Source organism: Rhinopithecus bieti, unplaced genomic scaffold (genome assembly GCF_001698545.2).
Source record: "Rhinopithecus bieti isolate Rb0 unplaced genomic scaffold, ASM169854v2 scaffold_36008, whole genome shotgun sequence".
Taxonomy (NCBI): domain Eukaryota; kingdom Metazoa; phylum Chordata; class Mammalia; order Primates; family Cercopithecidae; genus Rhinopithecus; species Rhinopithecus bieti.
In genome coordinates this window covers 455773-479968 of record NW_016816204.1, presented here as the reverse complement: position 1 = coordinate 479968, position 24196 = coordinate 455773, and the positions used below count along the sequence as shown (strand labels likewise).

General features: G+C 41.1%; 1 protein-coding gene across 1 annotated transcript in view; it reads left to right on the top strand.

The window, feature by feature from the left end:
• The window catches only part of VCL (vinculin), a 122362-nt gene that overhangs the window by 28499 nt on the left and 69667 nt on the right, over positions 1-24196 (top strand). Inside the window, 1 exon segment of the mRNA XM_017854552.1 lies at positions 18382-18452. Within this exon segment, the coding sequence (XP_017710041.1) occupies positions 18382-18452 (71 nt within the window).

Sequence of the window (24196 nt, the reverse complement as noted above, 5' to 3'; positions counted from 1 at the left end):
GACTGAGGCTCAAAGAGATTAAGTTACTTGCCAAAGGACACAGATCTGGTAATAGCAGAGTGAGGTGAGATTCAGATTGCTGCATTCCAAAGCCCCAGTTCTTTTTCCACTATTCCGTTACCTTCCAAGATGAGAAGTAGGACCTCATTTTCCTAACATGAAAATGGGTTGCATTTCAAAAATTCATTTACAAGTTGGTTGTTTGGAGTTACTTTTCCGTGGAGACAATGTTACATGGTTACATGCCCAGGCTTATCTGCAAAAGCTGTAACGTAACTGAAATTCTGCACATTTGTGAACTGAAACTATTAAGGAAAAAAAAATGCATTGCAGTTCTAGCTATAAGCAGAAAAAGAAAAATAAGAATGCATTTTAAATTCTGTGGAATGAGAAAAGTACGTTCGGTTAGAGGGCAGTGAGGGAGAAGATGGGGACTGTTTTGATTCTGGTGGGACTCTGGGATACTTTCATGGATGGGATATTCACACATATTTCCTTTTAAAAAATAATTACGTATGAGAGAGATAGGACAGGTGGTAGTGTTGACCTAATTTCTGTTGGAAATATTTAGCTTTCCTTTTTAAATATATTTACCCATTTTTTTTTTTAGTAATGATGTGAGAGCCCAGCTAGTCACCCTCATACAGTCATGGAGTATTAAAGTTTATAGATATCATGCCTGTAATCCCAGCACTTTGGGAGGCTGAGGTAAGTGAATCATTTGAGGTCAGGAGTTCAAGACCAGCCTGGCCAACATGGTGAAACCCCACCTCTACTAAAAATACAAAAATTAGCCAGGCATGGTGGCAGGCGCCTGTAGTCCCAGCTACTCAGGAGGCTGAGGCAGGAGAATCGCTTGAACCCAGGGAGCGGAGGTTGCAGCCACTGTGCTCCAGCCTGGGCAAGAGTGAGACTGTCTCAAAAAAATAAAAACAAAAAATAAAATAAAAAATAAATAAAGTTTATGGATGAGTTGAAGAAAGAATGAAGATAAAAGAATGCTTTCCTGAGCGAATCATGTAGGCATTTGAAGGAATTGAGGAGCTAAAGAGCATGTGTGCACAGATATGAAAATAATAAGATTAAATTTTCATTTCATCTCAAATCTTCATCATTTTGCGTCAGTTGGCACTTAATTTCTGAGCATATGCTATGTGCCAGTCACCATGTGTCGTGGCTATGAGGGAAAAAAACAGTCACAGACCCTAAGTCACAAATTTGCAAAAGAATTTGCTTTGTACTTGAAGCATCTACTAGAGACTATATTCAGATCATCCAATGATGTTTTCCTTCTCATCAGTATTTATGAATATGTAAAGTTACTTAATTATAACTAGTGGGAATAAGACTGAGGTTCTTTTTTTTTTTTTTTTTTTTTTTTTTTTTTTTTTTTTTTTGAGACGGAGTCTCGCTCTGTCGCCCAGGCTGGAGTGCGGTTGCTGGATCTCGGCTCACTGCAAGCTCCGCCTCCCGGGTTGACGGCCATTCTGCTGCCTCAGCCTCCCGAGTAGCTGGGACTATAGGCGCCCGCCACCTCGCCCGGCTAGTTTTTTTTTTGTATTTTTTTAGTAGAGACGGGGTTTCACCGTGTTAGCCAGGATGGTTGTTTTTGTTTTTTAAGGCAGGATCTCCCACTGTTGCCCAAGCCAGAGTGCAGTGGTGCAATCACAGCTTACTACAGCCTCGATCTCCTGGGCTCAAGTGATTCTCCTGCGTCAGCCTCCCAAGTAGCTAGGGCTACAGGCAAGAGCCACCACACCCAGTTAATTTTTAATTTTTTAAATTTTTTTTTTTTTGAGACGGAGTCTCGCTCTGTCACCCAGGCTGGAGTGCTGTGGCCGGATCTCAGCTCACTGCAAGCTCTGCCTCCCGGGTTCATGCCATTCTCCTGCCTCAGCCTCCCGGGTAGCTGAGACTACAGGCGCCGCCACCTTGCCCGGCTAGTTTTTTTTTTATAGTTTTTAGTAGAGACGGGGTTTCACCGTGTTAGCCAGGATGGCCTCGATCTCCTGACCTCGTGATCCGCCCGTCTTGGCCTCCCAAAGTGCTGGGATTACAGGCTTGAGCCACCGCGGCAGGGTCTTGCTATGTTGCCCAGGCTGGTCTCAAACTCATGGCTTCAAGTGATCTTCAAGCCTTGGCTTCCCAAAATGCTGGAATTACAGGTGTGAGCCACTGCTCCCAGCCTTAAGTAATCTTTTTTTTTCTTTTTTTTGAGATAGAGTTTCGCTCTTGTCACCCAGACTGGAGTGCAATGGCGTGATCTTGTCTCACTGCAACCTCTGCCTCCTGGGTTCAAGCAGTTCTCCTGCCTCAGCCTCCCAAGTAACTGGGAATACAAGCATCTGCCACCATGCCCAACTAATTTTTGTATTTTTTGTAGAGACGGTGTTTTACCATGTTGGCCAGGCTGGTCTCGAACTCCTGACCTCAGGTGATCCACTCACCTCGGCCTCCCAAAGTGCTGGGATTACAGGCGTGAGCTACCGCGCCTGGCAAGTAATCTTTTTAATAACTAAGAACACTGGAAAAACTAGAGGAGATTATTAGTAAAAAGTGTTCATTTTATTTTCCCATAATTATTGCTTGATTTCCTGTCACTAGTCAGGACTAAAAGATGGGAGATGTGGGACCTTTGAGTTTTGTTACGTAGCATTTGCTTATGTATGTTTGGAACGAAAATGGAAACTTTAGGCTGGGCACAGTGGCTCATGCCTGTAATCCCAGCACTTTGGGAGGCCTCTGGAGTAGTTGGGACTTACAGCTAGGTGCCACCACGCCCAGCTGATTTTTGTATTTTGAGTAGAGATGGGGTTTTACCATGTTGGCTAGGCTGGTCTCAAACTCCTGGTCTCAAGTGATCCACCCATCTTGGCCTCCCAAAGTGCTGGGATTACCGGCGTGTCTCCATACAGAAGAACCTCTTTTTTCTTTTTTTTTTTTTGAGACGGAGTCTCACTCTATCACCCAGGCTGGAGTGCAGTGGCACGATCTCGGCTCACTGCAAGCTCTGCCTCCCGGGTGCATGCCATTCTCCTGCCTCAGCCTCCTGAGTAGCTGGGACTATAGGCGCCCGCCACCACGCTAATTTTTTGTATTTTTGGTAGAGACGGGATTTCACTCTGTTAGCCAGGATGGTCTCGATCTCCTGACCTCATGATCCGCCCGCCTCAGCCTCCCAAAGTGCTGGGATTACAGCTGTGAGCCACTGTGCCCGGCCAGAAGAATTTGAGTTGAGGGGGAGGATGAAGTGTTTGCACATTGGAAGCTTAGTCATGATATCTTCATAAATGGGGATCTGGTGAGCAAGACTGATCTGCTAACATTTATGTAGCCTTAACTGACAGACTGAGTCTCATGCTGGGTTAGAATAAACAGCTGCTGCCAAGGAAGCTTAACATTGGTTCTAAGGAAACTGTGTAGAATCAGATAAGCTTGCTTGACATCAGAACTTGACACTGACATGGTTCATCTGCTGCCTAGCCTATATGATTGTGTTCTCATTGATGCACATTTAAATTAATATTTTGGGCAATTGGTTAAAATTTTAACCTTTAGGCCCTAGAGGTTTCTCATGACTTTATAGATTATTTATGAAGAATGTTGTTGATGCACTTTAGAATTTAATCTGTGTTTTTTTCTGATTATAAAGGCAATATATAGTTGATTAAAAAAAAGAAACTCTGGAAAAAGTATAGAAAAGGATTAAGGAGAAAATAAAAATCACCTGAAATTCTACTTCCCATGGTGTGTTTGCTTCCAGTTATTTTCTTAATGTGGATATACGTTTGGGAGAGAGTGGGATGTTTCCTCAGTGAAATAGCTGAGGCTTCAGTAAAATTTCACTTAACACTCATGATATTGAGATGTTTGCCTAATGCACTGTGCTAATTAAGGTTGTTTGTTTAATCAGGTGGTACAAACTCTGATGCCTTAGGAGCCAAATAAATAGGCAATGAGCGAATCAGGCCATTTATAAGCATTGGAGAGTGATAGCAACCGTGGTTAATTGGAAAATGCCGGCCCTAACTAAAGAAGTTACTACCGGCCGGGCGCGGTGGCTCAAGCCTGTAATCCCAGCACTTTGGGAGGCCCAGACGGGCGGATCACGAGGTCAGGAGATCGAGACCATCCTGGCTAACACGGTGAAACCCCGTCTCTACTAAAATACAAAACTAGCCGGGCGAAGTGGCGGGCGCCTGTAGTCGCAGCTACTCGGGAGGCTGAGGCAAGAGAATGGCGTAAACCCGGGAGGCGGAGCTTGCAGTGAGCTGAGATCCGGCCACTGCACTGCACTCCAGCCCCGGCGACAGAGTGAGACTCTGCCTCAAAAAAAAAAAAAAAAAAAAGAAGTTACTACCATCTTCAACTTACTGTTCTCACGTGGAAACAAGGGCTAATGTTACCAAATCTTCCTAATTGTCAAGAAAGTCCCAGAAGTCTGTTTCTTTTTTTTTTTTTTTTGAGACGGATCTCGCTTCTGTCGCCAGCGGCTGAGTGGCGGTGGCCGGATTCAGCTCACTGCAAGCTCCGCCTCCCAGGTTCCGCCATTCTCTGCCTCGCCTCCCGAGTAGCTGGACTACAGGCGCCCGCCACCTCCCCGGCTAGTTTTTTTTGTGTATTTTTTAGTAAGACGGGGTTTCACCATGTTAAAGACAGGATGGTCCCTCGATCTTCTGACTCGTGATCGGCCCGTCTCGGCCTCCCAAAGCTGCTGAGATTACGGCTTGAGGCCACCGCGCCGGCCAAGTCTGTTTCTTTTTAATGTGAAATTTCCATGTTAAAAATACTGTGCAGGTGAAACAAATAGTCTGTGTGTTGCACTTGGCCCATACACTGGTATTTTATTGTTCACTCCTGACATAAATGCTTCTCAATCTTTCTCATAGCTCTCACAAGAAGAGCACATTTATTAAAGAAAATGTTGGATAAGGAGTTTCTGAGAATGACTTCAGGAACTTTTCCCTCTGAGAGGGTTGCTTAGTATAGAAATGATAAACTCAGTTACAGGAATCAGGTGGTGACATAAATGAGTAAAATGAATTGGGATTAAGATTATGAGTGTGGACATGGCAAAAATGCCCTGTTTGGGACATTTGGGTTTCAGCAATGTTTTTCCCTGATGGAATGCAGATCCAAATTGCTGCCAGACCTTCTAATATTTAAGAAATGTCAGAAATTTGGATCTTTGTGAAATTTCTTGATTTTTAACCCATTTATGCATAGTGTTCCATTATTGGAACGCTAGGCTTGTGGGAGTTATTTATATCCTACTGTTCAAGGTCATTGCCAAGGTCTGATTTTTCACACAAAAAATTTGCAATTTCTGGCATAAATGGGTTAAAAATACTGTGTGGATCAAACAAAAACCATCCTTGTCCCAAATTCTACACAAAGTCCACTAATTTGCAGCTCCTGGCCTAGATTACTGTTTCCTACATATGTCCTAGAAATCCTAATTCCGTCATATATTAATAGGTGTAAAAAATAAGGAATTCTTGGTCAAATGAATTTGGAAAATAGAGGATTAAACAAAACTGAACACATTTCCTGACTGAAGGTTATCATAGATCCTCAATTATGCTAATGTGCCTTGTAAATTCCTAAGAAGATATAGCCCATTACCCTATAGTTACAATTAGGTCTCCATCTCCACTTGCTTCCCCCACCAATCCCCTTGTCTAGGGTAAGGGTGGCCTTTCTCCTGGTAAAGGTTAGTCTCTGTATCTCTCTCCAGATTCTTGCCCTGCCTCTTCAGGGATCTGACTTCAGAAGAAATCTGTTTCCTGCCTCTTTTCCTGTAGCCATCGGTGTGCTTGGTTTTCTCCAGTTTAAAAAAATGACCACCTTTTCTTTTACCATACACAAAAATTGACTCTGAATGGATCACAGACCTAACTGTAAGAGCTGGGAGTAAATCTTCATGACCTCAGGTTAGATGAAGCCTTCTTAGGTGTTACACCAAACGCACAAGTAGCAAAAGACAACACAAAACAACGGGAAAAAAGCACAAACAACCAAAATCACGAGCAACAAAAGAAGACAAGTTAGGCTATAATCCCGGCATTTTGGGAGGCCCCACGGGTAGATTACTTGAGCCCAGAAGTTCGAGACCAGCCTGGCCACCATGGTGAAACCCTGTCTCTACAAAAAATACTAAAAATTAGCTGGGTGTGGCCGGGTGCGGTGGCTCACACCTGTAATTCCAGCTCTTTGGAAAGCCGAGGCCGGCGGATCACCTGTTGTCAAGAGTTCCAGACTAGCCTGACCAACATGGAGAAACCCTATCTCTGCTAAAAATACAAAATTAGCTGGGCGTGGTGGCGCATGCCTGTAATCCCAGCTGCTCAGGCGGCTGAGGCAGGAGAATCACTTGAACCTGGGAGGCAGAGGTTGCAGTGAGCCGAGATCACGCCATTGCACTCCAACCTGGGCAACAAGAGTGAAACTCCATCTCAAAAAAAAAAAAGCCTGGTGTGGTTGTATACACCTGTACATCTAGCTACTCAGGGGGCTGAGGTGGGAGGACCACCTGGGCCCAAAGAGGTAGAGGCTGTCGTGAGCTATGATCATGCCAGTGCAGTCTAGTCTGGGCAACAGAGACTCCATCTCAGAATAAAAAAAAGAAAAGAAAAAGTCAAGCTATATTTTAGTCTTAAATTGGCCTTTATCAAAATTAAAAGCTTGTGCTGCAAAGGACACTATCAAGAAAGGGAAAGACAACCCACAGACTGGGAAAAATATTTGCAAAAGATAAATAACTCAAAATATTGGCAAGGATCCAGGCACAGTGGCTCATGCCTATAATCCCAGCACTTTGGGAGGCCGAAGCAGGCAGATCACCTGAGGTCAGGAGTTCGAGACCTGCCTGGCCAACATGATGAAACCTGGTCTCTACCCAAAAAATACAAAAATTAGCCAGGCGTGGTGACTCATGCCTGTAGTCCCAGCTTCTTGGGAGGCTGAAGCAGAATTGCTTGAACCCAGGAGGCGGAGGTTGCAGTGAGCCCAGATTGCACCACTGCACCTCCGGCCTGGGTGACAGAGTAAGGCTCGGTCTCAAAAATAAATAAATAAATAAATAAAATAAAAAATAAAAATTGGCAAGGGATTTGAATAGACATTTCTCAAAAGTAGATATATAAATTGTCAATAAACACATAAAAAGATGCTCAGCATCATTAGCCATCAGGTCAAAACCACAATGAGATACTACTTCACTAGGAGGGCTGTAATTAAAAAAGATAATAACAAGTGTTGCCAGGGATGTTGAGAAGTTGGAACCCTCTCATGTAGCTGCTGTGAATGTTAAATGGTTTAGCCTCTTTGGAAAATAGTCTGGCATTTCCTCAAATGGTTAAACATAGAGATACCATATGACCCAGCAATTCAATACCTAGGTTTATAACCAAGAGAAATGAAATCATGTTCATATAAAACCTTGTACACTAATGTTTATAGCAGCATTATTCATAATAGCCAAAAAAAGAAAACAACTCAGGTGTCCATCAACTGATGAATGGACAGACAAAATGTGGTGTAACCATACAATGAAATATGATTTGGCAATAAAAAGAAATGAAGTACTGATTCATGGCACAGCATGAAAGAAGCTAGTCACTAAAGAGCACATCTTATGTGATTCTATTTATATCAGATATTTAGAATAAGTAAATCTGTAGAGAAAAAGTAGATTAGTGATTACCTAAGACTAGGTGGTGGTGAGGAAGGGTTAGGGCTAAATGGGGGTGGTGGTGACTGCTAGTGGTACTAGGTCTCTTTTTGGAGTGATGAAAATGTTCACAAATCAATTGTGATGGTCGCACAACTCTGTGAATATCTTAATGACACCATTAACCTCTCTATGGCAGTTGACACTGTTGACTGTTCCTGAAACTCTTGGCTTTTATGACACAGTTCTACTGATCCCCCCTGCCCCTATCTCTGATATTTTCTTCCTAGCTCTTTTCACCAGCTTGTTCTTCCACCAGCTACTTATCTGTTGGTGGTGTTGGGTCGTGATTTCATTCATTATCCATGGCTTTTAGAACATCTGATTTGCCCGTTACTTGTGAATCAATTTTTCTAGTCCAGGTAAGTGAACTGAGGAACCATCTTTTCTGTTGCTTATTGGACAACTCCCTCTGAATATCCCAGTGCTAATTAGTTTCCCTCTCAGATCTGATTTTCTTCCTATGTTACCAATTGACCCAGTCACTTGAGCCAGGGGCTGGGAGCCATCCTAGATTTCTCTCTCACCCTCCGCATGGAGTGTCATGTAGCTGCCTTTTTTACACCTGCCCTCTCATCTCCATTCACACTGCTGCTGCTTCTGCTACAGTTAATCTGTAGTTTATCTTTCACTAAGACTGTAAGTAAGCTCCGTGAGATCTGGGGCCATGTGTGTTTTCTTCATCACTGTCTGTAATGCTTGGTGCATTGCATGTTATGTAAGTAGTATTTGTTGATTGAATAAATGAATTCACAAATGAACTTGTCTTCCTAGTTTTCTTTGTTCTGATCCATTCTTGCTGCTGAATTTTTCTGTTTGAAATGCAGACCTAACAGTGTCTTTTACTTAGAATAATTAAATAATTTCCCATTGCTTAGAGGATAAGTCTATTGCTTTGCATACAAGGCCCTTCATGATGTGGCCCCTTTCTGCTTTTCCAATTTCCTGTCCTTTCCGTACCTCCTCTCTACACAGTACCCCGTTTTCCAGCTGTGTTTCATGAACTGGCCATTCTTTCCCATATCTTGCCCTATTAACTGGAAAGCCCTCTTTTTTACCTTGAATCCTATCACTTCTGGATAACTCTTATTCTGCCTTCCTAGAATTTATCTTCCTCTGTGAAACTTCCTGTACCTCACCTATGCAGAGCGGAAACTTGGATGTAACTCTACTAGAGCATGCATTACATTGCATTACATTATTTGTTTAAGCATTTGTCTATGAACAAGGACTGAGTCTCACTTTTGTATCCCCATCACACGGTGACAGACACAGTGCCTCCCACATGGGAAGTACTCATTAAGAGCTTGATTAAATGAGTAAGTTGGAAATCAGAGTAGATTAGAGAGTTTCAGTTTTTCTGGATGTTGCCTCTTCAACACTGAACTCTGGCTGGCCACCTGTGAATGATGTACAAAGGATATCAGTGAGGGGTGGATGGATCAGAAGTCCATCACCGCCCCAGAAAAACAATCAAAAACATTGCTGATGATGGGTCACATACATTATTATTATCCTTGTATGACTGAGGGCTGGTACTGGACACAGCTGCAATCAGAATGGTTGTTCAGTATAATGGATTGTTTAGGCTAACTCTTATGCCATAAGACATTGATTTGAGCCACAGTAAGTACAGGCAAATGGGTACACATTTTTTTTTTTTTTTTTTTTTTTTTGAGACGGAGTCTTGCTCTGCCACCCAGGCTGGAGTGCAGTGGCCGGATCTCAGCTCACTGCAAGCTCTGCCTTCTGGGTTTTTTACGCCATTCTCCTGCCTCAGCCTCCCGAGTAAGCCTCAGCCTCCCGAGTAGCTGGGACTACAGGCGCCCGCCTCGTCGCCCGGCTAGTTTTTTGTATTTTTAAGTAGAGACAGGGTTTCACCGTATTAGCCAGGATGGTCTCGATCTCCTGACCTCGTGATCCGCCCGTCTCGGCCTCCCAAAGTGCTGGGATTACAGGCTTGAGCCACCGCGCCCGGCCAAGGTACACATTCTTAATACTGGTCACAGTCAGTTGGTCACAACCTATTGTCTAAATAATTAAATAATTAAGAACATCTTCCTACCACCTTTTTAATGTAATGCTCTTTAGTTATGACTTACACTGTACAAATCAGTAACAAAAGTCTTCCCAGCTTTGTTTCGTCTTTCTGTTTTCTTGTACTTAGTCTAGCTAGAGGAGACATCTACATTAACATATTTTTCAGTCTAGGTAGTGACTTGAACCAGCCAACCTTTTTTTTTCTCTCTTTCTTTTTTTTTTGCTGGAAAGAAACCAAATCTCTCTACATGACTAAACCAAATCTCTCTACATGACTAAACCAAATCGAGTACATTGTGATGAAAGGAGCAATAACAACAACAGAAGACAAAAGGCCTCTCACATAGAATTTTGAACTAAAGTCACATATTGAACAAAAGATATTTAAATTAACTACTGAACAAAGTAAGAACTCTTCGAAAGAAACAGGGCTTCCTGCCAAGCCCCTAAAATGCCCCAGGCCTCTTATTCATTCACTACCATTATTTCAGTTTATGTCTAAAGATGTTTTATTTCTTATCTCATTCTCTTCCTACCACCTAGTGGACACATAGTTGGCACTTATTGCTTGTTTATTGAATTGAATGGAATCAAGCCCCAAGAGTTAAAGGCTATTCTCTGAAGAAGAAAATAAAAGAGAAATAATTTTGTCAGTGAATAGAACTAACAAGTCTGAGTTTCTCTCAGCAGTGGAATAAAGTTAGGAAGGGATAACACATACAATTAGCTCTCTGTATCTGTGGGTTCCACACTTGTGCATTTAACCAACTGTGGACTGAAAATATTCAGAAAACAAGGATGGTTGCATCTGTGTTGAACATGTACAGATTTTTTTTCCTTGTCTTTATTCCCTAAACAATACAGTATAACAACTATTTACATAGCATTTATATTATATTAGGTATTACAAATAATCCAGAGATAATTTAAAGTATGTGGGAGGATGTGTATAGCTACATGCAAACGCTATGCTGTTTTATATAAGAGACGAGCATCTGTGGGTTTTGGTATTTGAAGCAGGTCATGGAACCAATTCTCCATAGATGCCAAGAGACATGACTATATGTCTTATAAGGTTAGATTATTCCAAAAGGGTTGTTTTAAAATACTGACCCAGAGAAACCTATTCAGACTATAACTAAGATCTCTTTGTTCTTTTCTCTGTTTTTGTTTTTGTTTTTTGTTTTTTTTAGATGGAGTTTTGCTCTTGTCACCCAGGCTGGAGTGCCATGGCACAATCTCGGCTCACTGCAACCTCTATCTCCCGGGTTCAAGTGATACTCCTGCCTCAGCCTCCTGAGTAGTTGGGATTCCAGGCACCTGCCATCATGCCCAACCAATTTTTGTATATTTAGTAGAGACAGGGTTTCACCATGTTGGCCAGGCTGGTCTCAGACTTCTGATCTCAGGTGATCCACCCACCTCGGCCTCCCAAAGTGCTGGATTACAGGCGTGAGTCACTGTGCCCAGCTGCTCTGTTTTTTTTTTTTTTTTTAGCTCTTTAATCCATAGGGCTTTTTTCAGAAGGAATCAGATTTATTTTAAGGCATTAAAAAATCAGGCATTAGACAGGTGTGGTGGCATGCACCCGTACTCCCAGCTACTTGGGAGGCTGAGGTGGAAGGATTCCTTGACCCCAGCAGTTCAAGGAACTGGGCAGTATAGCCCAGTTAATATACCCCATCTTAAAAAAAAAATTAAAAAAGAAGCATTTGTTGATTCTTACTGACCTGTTTGCAAAGTTGTAGTCTGTACTGGGAATCATGTTTCCCCATACTAAGCTGACCTCCAAGAATAACATTTTCCCACCAGCCATGAAGATTCCTGTTAGTTAACAAAAGACATTTTGTGAATTAATCCCTTTCTTGTTTGTTCTACTCTATTTTTTTTTTTTTTTTTTTTGAGACAGAGTCTCGCTCTGTTGCCCAGGCTAGAGTGCAGTGGCATGATCTTGGATCACTGCAAGCTCCGCCTCCCGGTTTCATGCCATTCTCCTGCCTCAGCCCCTTGAGTAGCTGGGACTACAGGCATCGCCACCACACCCGGCAAATTTTTTGTATTTTTAGTCGAGACGGGTTTTCACTGTGTTAGCCAGGATGGTCTCGATCTCCTGACTTCGTGATCTGCCTGCCTCGGCCTCCTAAAGTACTGGGATTACAGGCATGTGTGAGCCGCTGCGCCTGGCCGTTCTACTCTATTTTTATTTGGAAAAGTTGGGTGCAATGGAAATTTTCTGTTTTGATGGTGACAGGAGAGGACAGGAAAATGCATTTTTTGTCATCAATGGATTAATGGCTTAAAAATAAAAGATTTGTCTTTGGTTCTCCTAGACAGGTTTTGCCAGTTGTTCCCAAACAGGATATACCTTTCTGCTTCTGTAGATCTTTAGAAACTGGTTCTTTGGAAGTTCTCGACTTGTTACTTCGGTGTTAGAACAGTGAATTGTAAAGATCTAGAACAGAGGATGACAATCTTTGAATAAATGGGCAGGTCAAGGTAACATAATCCTCTCTGCCTTCACTTAGCATACAAAGTCCTTCCTGAACTAACTGAGCTTTCCTTTCTAGCCTCATTTCCTCTGTTGAAGCCACACCAGCCTGTCTTTCTAGTCCTGGCCTCCTTGTACTGGCATATCTGACTGACCTTCTTTGCCTGTGATCCTCTTTTTGGTTGGGCTGCCTGATTATTCTCTACTGGGCAGCTTCTCCTTTCCAGGCCTGGCTCCTTTCTTCTAAAAGACCACATAGCAAAGGCATAAATGAAGGTTAATTTAGTAGCTGTGTGAAGAATGAATTGGAAGGAAGAGTCTGGAGCAACGAGACCAATTTTAGGAGACAGTGAAGGTCTCATGGATCTGTGCTGCCTGATATGGTAGCCACTAGCCGCATGTGGCAATTAAAATGAAATAAAGGTAAAAATTCAGTTCTTCAGTTATACTGGCCACATTTCTTTCTTTCTTTTTTTTTTGAGACGGAGTTTTGCTCTGTCACCTAGGCTGGAGTGCAGTGGTGCAATCTCAGCTCACTGCAGCCTCCGCCTCCCAGGTTCAAGCAATTCTCCTGCCTCAGCCTCTCGAGTAGCTGGGATTACAGGCGCCTGCCACACGCCCGGCTAATTTTTGTATTTTTAGTAGAGACGGGGTTTCGCCATGTTGACCAGGGTGGTCTTGAATTCCTGACGTCAGGTGATCCAACCACCTTGGCCTCCCAAAGTGCTGGGATTACAGGCATGAGCCACTGCACCCCGCCTATGCTGGGAACATTTCAAGTGGTCAATACTCACATGTGGCTAATGGGTACTGTATTGGGTGGCACAGATTAAATAGAATATTTCCATCATAACAGAAAATTCTTTGGACAGCACTGCCAAAAATCAATTCCCCAAGAAAAAATGGCATTCATTCTACATAGTCATGTTTTATGTGTTGTACCTTAAAAACAGTGCCATTCATTGTCCCTAATCTAATTCTAGGCAGAGTGTATTGAGCAGTTATGAATACTATTGCTTCAAGTATGAATGCAGCTTAGAATAACAAAATCACATTTAGTGTTTATCACTTAAGTATTCAAAAATAGCATTTAAATAAATGCCCTTGAATATATTTTTAATTATTTATCTTTCCTCACCTACTCCTACTCTTACAAAGAGGCATCAATTAATTACATGCCATTCAGTTTTTAGTAATTACCTCTACTGGGGTCAGAATATTTGCTATTTGCAAAACTGTTTTAATGTTTTCGTCTGGTATAGCCATGATTGCTTTATCTTTGGATAATAACTGTTTGTCATATATCAACCTTCTAGCATTGCTGCCTTTGAAGGCTTTTTATTTCATTGATTTAGAAGTGATTTTTTTTCTTTTTTCCTTTTTTTGAGGTGGCGTTTTGCTCTTGTCGCCCAGGCTGGAGTACAGTGGCGCGATCTTGGCTCACTGTAACCTCCGCCTCCCAGGTTAAAGCGATTCTCTTGCATCAGCCTCCAGAATAGCTGGGATTATAGGCATCTGCCACCATGCCCAGCTAATTTTTGTATTTTTAGTAGAGACAGGGTTTCACCATGTTGGCCAGTCTTGGTTGCGAACTCCTGACCTCAGGTGACCCACCCACCTCGGACTCCCAAAGTGCTGGGATTTATAGGCATAAGCCACCATGCCCGGCCACATGGTTTTCTTTCTTTACCTCAGTGTAGTCTTCATCCCCCACCCCACCCAGTCCAAGAGCAAGTCTTAATAATAGTTCTTCCTTCAAAAGGTAACACAATTCTGTTCTTTTCTCCATTTCTATTTTCACTACTTAAGTGATCCTCCCATCTCAGCCTCCCAAGCAGCTGGGACCACAGGTGTGAGCCACCACACCCGACTAATTTTTTGCAGAGACAGGGTCTCACTGTGTTGCCCAGGCTGGTCCCAAACTCCTGGTTTCAAGTAATCCTCTCACCTCGGTCGTCCAAAGTGCTGGGAGTAAGTGTGCACCACTGTGCCGGCCAGGATTTTTCTTACTCCATTTTTTTTTTTCTTTAAACTCAATCAAAAGTTACATGGTTAGCCGGGCGCGGTGGCTCACGCCTGTAATCCCACCACTTTGGGAGGCCGAGGCGGGAGGATCACGAGGTCAGGAGATAGAGACCATCCTGGCCAACACGGTGAAACCCCGTCTCCACTAGAAATACAAAAATTAGCCAGGCATGGTGGCGGGCGCACCTGTACTCCCAGCTACTCGGGAGGCTGAGGCAGGAGAATGGCGTGAACCCGGGAGGCGGAGCTTGTAGTGAGCTGAGATCCGGCCACTGCACTCCAGCCTGGGCGACAGAGCGAGACTCTGTCTCAAAAAAACAAAACAAAAAAAAAGTTACATGGTTAAATAGTAGGACTGACATATTTCACTTAGTAGTGAAAATAGAAATGCAGTAAGTAACTTAAGGTTACTTAAGTCACTACTATCACTCTCCCGGCTGACTGCAGTAGCCTCCCTGCAATCATCTTCGAGAGTGATACTGGTTACCCTGCTTTCCCCTCACCCCCTAAAAATAGGCAAAATGACCTTTTAAAAAGAAAATCAGGCCAGGCATGGTGGCTCATGACTATAAGTCCAGCAGTTTGGGAGACCAAGGCAGGAGGATCGCTGGAGCATGGGAGTTTGAGACCAGTCTGGGAAACATAGTGTGAGACCCTATCTCTACAAAAGAAAAAAAAAAAAATTAGCTAGGCATGGTGGCTCATGCCTGGAGTCCTAGCTGCTCCGGACGGAGGATCTCTTGAGCCCCCAATCACTTGAGCTACGATTGCGCCACTGCACTCAAGTCTGGGCTATGGAGCCAGATCATGTCTCTTAAAAAAAAAGAAAAAAAGAAAAGAAAAAGTCAGATTAATCTCTTGTTTAGAACTCCTGCCTCCTATTATACTGATAAACGATTCCAAATATTTCAAGCTGGCCTAAAAGGCTCTTTATGATCTGGCCCTTGCCTTCTTACCCAGCCTCATCACCACACCACACTTCTTCAGCCACTCTGGCCTCTTTCCAGTTCCTAAAATACACGCAGTCTTTTCCTACGTTAGGGCCTTTTTCTGGCTACTCTTCCTGGATTGTTCTTGCCTAGCTCTTTCATGAGTGGCTCCTTCTTAGTTTCAAAGTCTCAGCTCCAATGTTGCTTCTTTGTCTACTCTTTCCAAAGTAGGCTCCTCTGTTTCCAGCCTGTACTCTTTATAGCATCATTTTTACCATTATCTGGAATCATACTTGTTTATTTACTTGACTCTCTGTCTCTCCCTACTAGACTATAAGTTCCATGAAAGCAGGAAACTTATTTTTATTCTCTATCTCTACTACCTAAACAGTACCTGGTACATATTGTTGTGCTAAAAACAATGTTTAATAACACTGAATAACTTACTATTTTCTAAAGGGGATATAAGAGGAACTCACCTAGTTCTCCCTCCCACCCTTGCTCTCTGTGTCTGTGTGCCTCCTTCTCCCCACATATATAAAAGGAATCTCTCTGTGTCTTAAATGTGAATATCTTTCTAGGCCCTTTATACTGAATGTGAACCAGTGACTTTGTGGCTGAACTTTATCTTTTACTTCATGAAATCATGGCCACAGCTTTTTAAATGGTTGGTTTCAGTTGGAAAACATAGTGAACAATACATCTGGAAATATACTGTCATGTTTTGAGCTGAGAAACTAGAGAACCAGCTGCTGATTTAAAAGCCTTTTATTATGATACAGACAGTCTATTGTCTACAGAAGCACTGGCTGTTACACAGTGGTAGATATGTGTTACTTTTTCTAGCTATTAACTTGAGAGAAAAAAACTTGTATTCATAATTTATGCATGAATTATATTCTCTGAGAATAGTTTATTGTGTTATTTTCTTTAGCTGATTTACTGTGCATTTAGAGAATTTTTGATACAGGGTCTTGCCCTGTTCAGGCTGGAGTGCAGTGGTGTAAAACACTGCTCACCACAGCCTCGACCTCCTGGGCTTAAGTGATCCTCCCATCTCAGTCTCCCAAGCAGCTGGGACCACAGGTGTGAGCCACCACACCCGACTAATTTTTTGTAGAGATGGGGTCTCACTGTGTTGCCCAGGCTGGTCCCAAACTCCTGGTTTCAAGTAATCTTCTCACCTTGGTCTTCCAAAGTGCTGGGAATAAGTGTGCACCACTGTGCTGGCCAGGGTTTTTCTTACTCCATTTTTTTTCCCTTAAATTCAATCAAAAGTTACATGGTTAAATAGTAGGACTGACATATTTTGCATTCTGGAGTTTTTTAATTTCACAGATTTCTACATTAAAATGTGGTTTATAATTATGATTTAGTACTCCTAGGTGACTTTATATTGTTAAAATGGATGAATTTTGCCATTTACTATATTAAAGTTTACTCTTAATATTTTATAATACATGAATATAGTGGAAGAAAAATTGACATTCAAGACCTGCACAGAGATAATTTTGAAGAAAGTGAATATGTGTTATGATTAGTGGTATAATACATACATAATTTGTTGTGTGACATTTAATATTTTGATAATTTAAGAAAATTTCTGACCATTACTATTTGGAAGATTTATATAAAATGACAGATAATTATGTACTAAGATTATTAGGTAGGAAATAATTACAACTAAATAACTTAGGCTGGGAGTGGTGGCTCATGCCTGTAATCCCAGCACTTTGGGAGGCCAAGGTGAGTGGATCACTTGAGGTCAGGAGTTCGAGACCAGCCTGGCCAACATGGTGAAACCCCATCTCTACTAAAAAAAAAAAAAAAAAAAAAATTAGCTGGGTGTGGTGGCACATGCCTGTAGTCCCAGCTACTTGGGATGCTGAGGCACGAGAATCACTTGAACCTGGGAGGCCAAGGTTTCAGTGAGCCAAGACTGTACCACTGTGCTTCAGCCTGGGTGATAGAGTGAGACTCTATTTCAAAAACACAAACAAACAAAAAATAACAAAACAGCTTACAGTAACATTTTGCATTTTAAATTATAAAATTACTTTAAAATTTACATTTCAGGAAATTAGAAAATAGGAAATGCAAATACAAATTCGCTCAATTTCCTAAGCATTAGTACAACCACTGGAATATTTTAAAAATATTCTTTCAGTGTTGTTGCTTTATTTATACATGCGGGTTTTTTTTGGTGGTGTACTCATAATGTACTTGTTATTTATATTTCTTCTTTTAAGTGAAATATAATGTCATAAACATTTTCCCATAATGCTAAGTTTTTATAACCATTGTTTTAATGGCCCCATAGTACTCAACCTAACAATATATCTTAATTTACTTAACTATTCCCCTTTGTTGGAGAAGTTATTTATGAAGTGTTTTAGCTTTTATAACTATCATCATAGTGAATACTTTTGTGAATATTGTTTTTATTACCACGTTTGGTATTACTGCTTATAAGGTATATTATCAAAAGTGGAATTTCTAGGTATGACTTTTTTTATGTCTCCTAACACATTCTAACAAATGATTTTCCAAAAAGAATATGTCAGTTTATATCACCACCTGCAGGGTGTAAAACTATCTATTCCATTGTTGCATTCAGCATTATATATTCTTTCTTTTAACTTGCACTATAATTAGGGAAAAATATGTTGTTTTAATTTCAGTTTTTTTGATTACTAGTAAAAGTTGTATATTTTCATGTTTGGTTTCTAGTGTCAGAATCATAATAGTTTCAAATATTTTCCCCAGTTCCAGTAACTTTATTTTTTTTCTATATAGATGTTTTTGTCTGTCTAACTTGATTCATATACTTCAGGTAACATGTTAGAGATGTGGCAGAGTTTTTTGGCTAAACACACACACATGTATTCTCAATGATGAATTTCTCCTATTCTCAATAATGCTTTCAAATTAGTTACTCTGGAGGAGTAATACAACATGTTTGTATTCTATACCGTTATTCTGGTATATTGTGGAAGCATATTATGTGAGTAATCCTAAAAATTTTCTTAAATCCAGAAATCTCCCTTAAATCTAGAAATTTTAATGATAGATTATGTTTAAGTATATGTTTCAAATATGCTTAAGTAATAGTTTTTTAAGGTCTGAGAATTTATATTTGAATTATGAATTTTTTTTTCCTCTTGTAGGTTGGAAAAGAGACTGTTCAAACCACTGAGGATCAGATTTTAAAGAGAGATATGCCACCAGCATTTATTAAGTGAGTAATTAAAATATTCTTCTGTTGCTAAGCAAAATAATGCTCTTGTTAGGAAGAAAAAGTAGCTGATTTCAGTAACAACTTTTTTTTTGGTATAAAACTTTTGTTTACAATTGAAATGTCAACTTTTTTGTCTTCTTTTTAAAAAACACTTCATTTTAGTCTTTGATATTAGGCATTTTTGACATAATAATTTTTTTTTCTTTTTTTTGAGATGGAGTTTCACCCTCGTCACCCAGGGAGGAGTGCAATGGCGCGATGTCAGCTCACTGCAACTCTGCCTCTTGGGTTCAAATGATTTGCCTGTCTCAGCCTCCGGAATAGCTTGGATTATAGGCATGTGCCACCATGTCTGGCTAACCGTACCTGGCCGATTTTTGACATAAGACATAAGACCATGACTTTTGAGTTTTTCTTTCTAGGATGAAAAGTATTAAAGACCCGTTGTGACTATAGCATGCATGAATCTGCATTGTATACTAGGCACCTTTGCTTGGAGATAAGGGAATGATGGTAGATATAAACTTTAAAAAATTATTGTTTTGGCCAGGCACGGTGTCTCATGCCTGTAATCCTAACACTTTGGGAGGCCGAGGCAGGTGGGTCACCTGAGGTCAGGAGATCAAGACCTTCCTGGCTAACATGGTGAAACCCCATCTCTACTAAAAATACAGAAAAAAAATTAGTCAAATGTGGTGGCGGGTGCCTGTAGTCCCAGCTACTCGGGAGGCTGAGGCAAGAGAATGGCGTGAACTCAGAGGGCAGAGCTTGCAGTGAGTGGAGATCACGCCACTGCACTCTAGCTTGGGTGACAGAGGGAGACTCTGTCTCAAAAAAAAAAAAATTTGTTGTTTCATATTTTCAGTTATGTTTTAAATTTAAGTTATATTTATATATCTCCTAGTACTCCTAAAAATAATTTCCAGGCTTTTGGGCTATTCTACATAAAACAAGCAGACATACTAATTTTGAATACTTAAAACTTTTAGGTTCTTATATTGTCTTTGATTAGTGGTTTTGTTCTATATGGCAGTCAAGTTGTAAGCAAAAGTAAAAGCTGATGTATAGGACAGAAAAAGTAGAACTCATAGAAGTTAGTAAGAATAGCATAAGACTTTTCAAAAAGAAGGTGTGTGAAGGACTTGAATAGCACCTCAAAAGAGGAAATGTAAGTGGCCAATATTTTATCTCAGTCATCAGAGAAGTGCAAATTATTCTATTATACACCCTAAATTAAGAAGCCTGATAATATCAGTTGTTGATAAGATATGGAGCAACTGGAATGTTCTTACACTGCTGTTGGGAATGTAAATTGGTGCAGCCACTTTGGAAAACAATTTGACATTAGTAAAGTAGAGGATAAGCAGTTCCACTCCCAGGTATGTTCCCTAAAGATACTTGTCCACAGGCACACCAGCATCCATATAAAAAACATTTCTATCAGCATTGTTCATGATGACTCCACTGGTCTATTTAGAGTAGAATGGGTAAAAATAATCATGGTATAGTCAGAAATTGTAATATTAATCAGTAATGAAAAGGAATGAGGAATTTTCACTTAAAAATGGTTAATTTTATGCTATATGAGTTTCATTTCAATTGAAAAAAACAATGAGGCCGGGTGCAGTGGCTCACACCTGTAATCCCAGCACTTTGGGAGGCCGAGGAGGGAAGATCACTTGAGCCTAGGAGTTTGAGACCAGCCTGGGCAATGTAGTGAAAACTCATCTCTACAAAACATTAACTGCATGTGGTAGTGTGAGCCGGTAGTCCCAGCCACCCAGGAGGCTGAAGTGGGAGGATCACCTGAGCTGGGGAAGTTGAGGCTGCAGTGAGCTGTGACTGCACCACTGCACTCCAGCTTGGGTGACAGAGTGAAACCCTGTATCTAAAAATAAATAAATAAATAAAAAGACAAAAAAAGTGGAATGAATGAATCTCAAAAATAATTGAGGGAAATGAAAGTCAGATAGATAGATAGATAGATAGATAGATAGATAGATAGATAGATATGTAGGTTCCACTTATTTAAAGTTCAAAAATGTCCAGGTGTGGTGACTCACACCTGTAATCCCAGTACTTTGGGAGGCCAAGGCAGGTGGATCACTTGAGGTAAGGAGTTCAAGACCAGCCTGGCCAACATGGTGAAACCCCATCTATACTAAAAATATGAAAATTAGCTGGGCGTGGTGGTTCACACCTGTAATCCCAGCTACTTGGGAGGCTGAGATGGGAGAATTGCTTGAACCCAGGAGGTGGAGGTTGCAGTGAGCCGAGATCAAGCGACTGTACTCCAGCCTGGGTGACAGAGTGAGACTCTGTCTGAAAAAAAAAAAAAAAAAGTTCAAAAACATGCAGAAATAAACTATGTTGTTTAGACATGCCTATTTATATGGTAAAAAGATGAAGATGAGTAAGGAATAATGGTCACTACAGCCAGGGTAGGTACTCTCTCTGGAAGGGAGGAAGTGGTTTATACTAGGGAGAAGTACACAGGGGCATCTAAAAGTGGTAATAATGTTCTATTTTTGATTTAAGTGATGAGTTACATGGGTGGTTGTTTTATATTTATTCATTATATTATACATATGTTTATTTTCTCTATGTATGTTATATATCACAACTTTAAATAAAGCTAAAAGTGTTCCTTTATTTTTATCCTCCTTATGTTCTATTATTTTCATTCAACAGATGTAAAATTTTCACCCATATTGAAGTCTTCTTATTTCTAACTAACTTGAGTGGGTGCTTTATGCAACCGTGTTTCTGTTAATTCCATAAAATGTCTTCATGTGTCAGGAAGTAAGGTGCTAAAAGCATCTTTTTTTTTTTTTTCTGTAGAGCCTATTTTGTGGGAGTATCTTTTTTGTCCTACGTTCTTTGGACTTGGTGATCTCAAGGTTTCTTCTAGCTCTGACCAACAGGAGCCTATTTTGTTCACATGCCATCCGATCAGCCTGGTTTTATATATATATTTGAGGCAGGCTCTTACTCTGTCTCGCAGGTTGAAGTGCAATGGTGCAATCATGGCTCACTGCAGCCTCGATCGCCCAGGCTTAAGTGATTCTCCTGCCCCAGCCTCCTGAATAGCTGAGACTACAGGTGTGTGCCACCACGCCCAGACAATTGTTAAATCATTTGTGGAGGCAAGGTCTCCCTGTTGCCCAGGCTGGTCTCTAACTCCTGGGCTCAAGCGATCCTCCTGCATTGGCCTCTCAAAGTGTTGGGAGTACAGACATGAGCCACTGTGCCCTGGTCTTAGGCTGTTAATATTAAGAGGAATCTTATGCTGTCAACTAAGCATATTATAATTAAACTTGCATTTACCTTGCATTGAAAACATAGCTCTAGCTTGTAGCAAGTTGCCCCTCACACCTTGGAAGGTACAGAGCATGGGGAATGAGTGAGTAGGGATTTCACTATCAGGTAGATAGTTCGACTGGAAGACCCTGCAAACAGTTGCTTCCAACCATGACATTCTAGCCTATGAATATGATTTGATTGGTAAATGGATTTTGTCAGGAAACTTATTTTTGCTAATCCCCAGAGACATATGCTGAAATATGCTATGTGCTCTCACAGGCTTCCTTGGGGACTTAGAAAAATTAAAAATGAGCACACCCTAGTTGTGATAAAAATTTCAAAAAATTTGGTCACTTTAAAATAAAATAAAACTTCATTTATCACCCTGTGTGGTAACTAGGGCATCAACCCCTTACTCTAATAATTGGTAATTTAAAGGAAATTAAGCATTTATCTTGCCTTTCCTGTACAAAATTTTTAGAGTAGCCCAATAGCCCTAGTTGTAAGGTGAATTCTAACCAATAAATGTGGAAGACATGACAGAATTAAAAATCATTGATCACTGGGCATGGTGGCTCACACCTGTAATCTCAGCACTTTGGGAGGCCAAGGCAGGCGGATCACCTGAGGTCGGGAGTTCAAGACCAGCCTGACCAACATGGAGAAACCCCATCTCTATAAAAATACAAAATTAGCCAGGCATGGTGGCGCATGCCTGTAATCCCAGCACTCAGGAGGCTGAGGCAGGAGAATCGCTTGAATCTGGAAAGTGGAGGTTGCGGTGAGCTGAGATCACACACCATTGCACCCCAGCCTGGGCAACAAGAGCGAAACTCTATCATTGATCATGTAATTGTTGACTTAGGTAAGGATAGTCAATGGATGAAACCATTCAGAAGTTTGAACTTTTATTTTGCCATGGGGAAAAACTCTGGTCTCCATGGTTAATCAGGGAAAAGTCGTGTGTTATGACCAACTGAAAACTTTACTGAGCAGTTTTTTAAAAGTATATAATTTAATATGCCACCCTTTGAAATGTTACTTGAAAATAGCCTTGAGTACAAACAACAGTATGGCTGTGGTTGTCCAACAAATTTGGGGGCAAATTTCTATAATTGAAAACATGGTGGAGGACTAGGCATGATGGCTCACACTTGTAGTCCCTGCACTTTGGGAGGCCAAGGTGGGAAGATTGCTTAAGCCCAGAAGGTCGAGGCTGCAGTGAACTGTTGTCATGCCACTGCACTCCAGCCTGGAGTGAGACCCTGTCTAAAACAAAACAAAATAAACCGTGATGGATTTTCATGCTTTGCTTTTCTTGTTTTTCTATAGAATGCAAAATGAAGCAGAAAATAGTAAGTCTTGACTTGGAAAAGACAGGGATAGGGAGGGGGGAAACAGATGGAAGCAATTAATGACATCCTTGGAACTACTGAGTAGGACGTTCTTTTGAGCTGCTTGGTTGATGTTTAGAAATTTCTAGGGCATGACCGACTGAAACTTCCTCTGTAGTCTACTTTTGCAAGGATTTCTCAAGTGACTGCTTAAGCAACACTAAAGGCTAAAATATTTAAAAATTTATTGTTAGATCAGTCTGTACTCCTAGAATGTTAAGATGTCAAGGTTAGAGAAAATGAGATACTTGGCCTGTAGATAGATTTATACCTAAGCTATCTGATATATATTTAAAGATTTTTCAGGGAAAGATATGATACTTTTAGGCTTTGGGAATCTCAAGATCCTATCATAGTCTATTTGTGTCATTGACAATTAAAGGCATATTGAAAAATGGGTTTAATACGTTTAAAATGATGTAATTGTCGATGAGGAACTTCCAGTGCTCATGCAATTCCTTATTGTAAACGTGAGAACCATTTTATATAGAACAAGATTTGCATGGTCACAGCCTTTCTCTTGGGTGGAGCAAAAGTTATTTGATCCCTGGCTGCACTGGCAGATAGAGCTCACAATTTGCTAATTTTACCCAAGATTGCAGTAATAGCCACGGTGTTGCATAAGAGGTGTAGGGTTGCATGGCAATTGCCATAGAAACTGCCCAGACTGTCATAAACTTCAGGAGTGCAGCAGCTATGCTGCATTGTTGAAATATTGGTTAGACTAACCTTATAACCCTGTAAGAAATCATTTGTTCCTGGCTGAGTCCGGTGGCTGACGCCTGTAATCCCAGCACTTTGGGAGGCTGAGGCAGGTGGATCACTTGAGGTCAAGAGTTCAAAACCAGCCTGGCCAACATGGTGAAACCCGTCTCTACTAAAAATTCTAAATTAGCTGGGCGTGATGGCACATGCCTGTGATCCCAGCTACTTGGGAGGCTGAGGTAGGAGAATCACTTGAACCCGGGTGGTAGAGGTTTCAGTGAGCCGAGATCATGCCATGCATTCCAGCCTGGGCGACGAGAGCGAAACTCTGTCTCAAAAAAA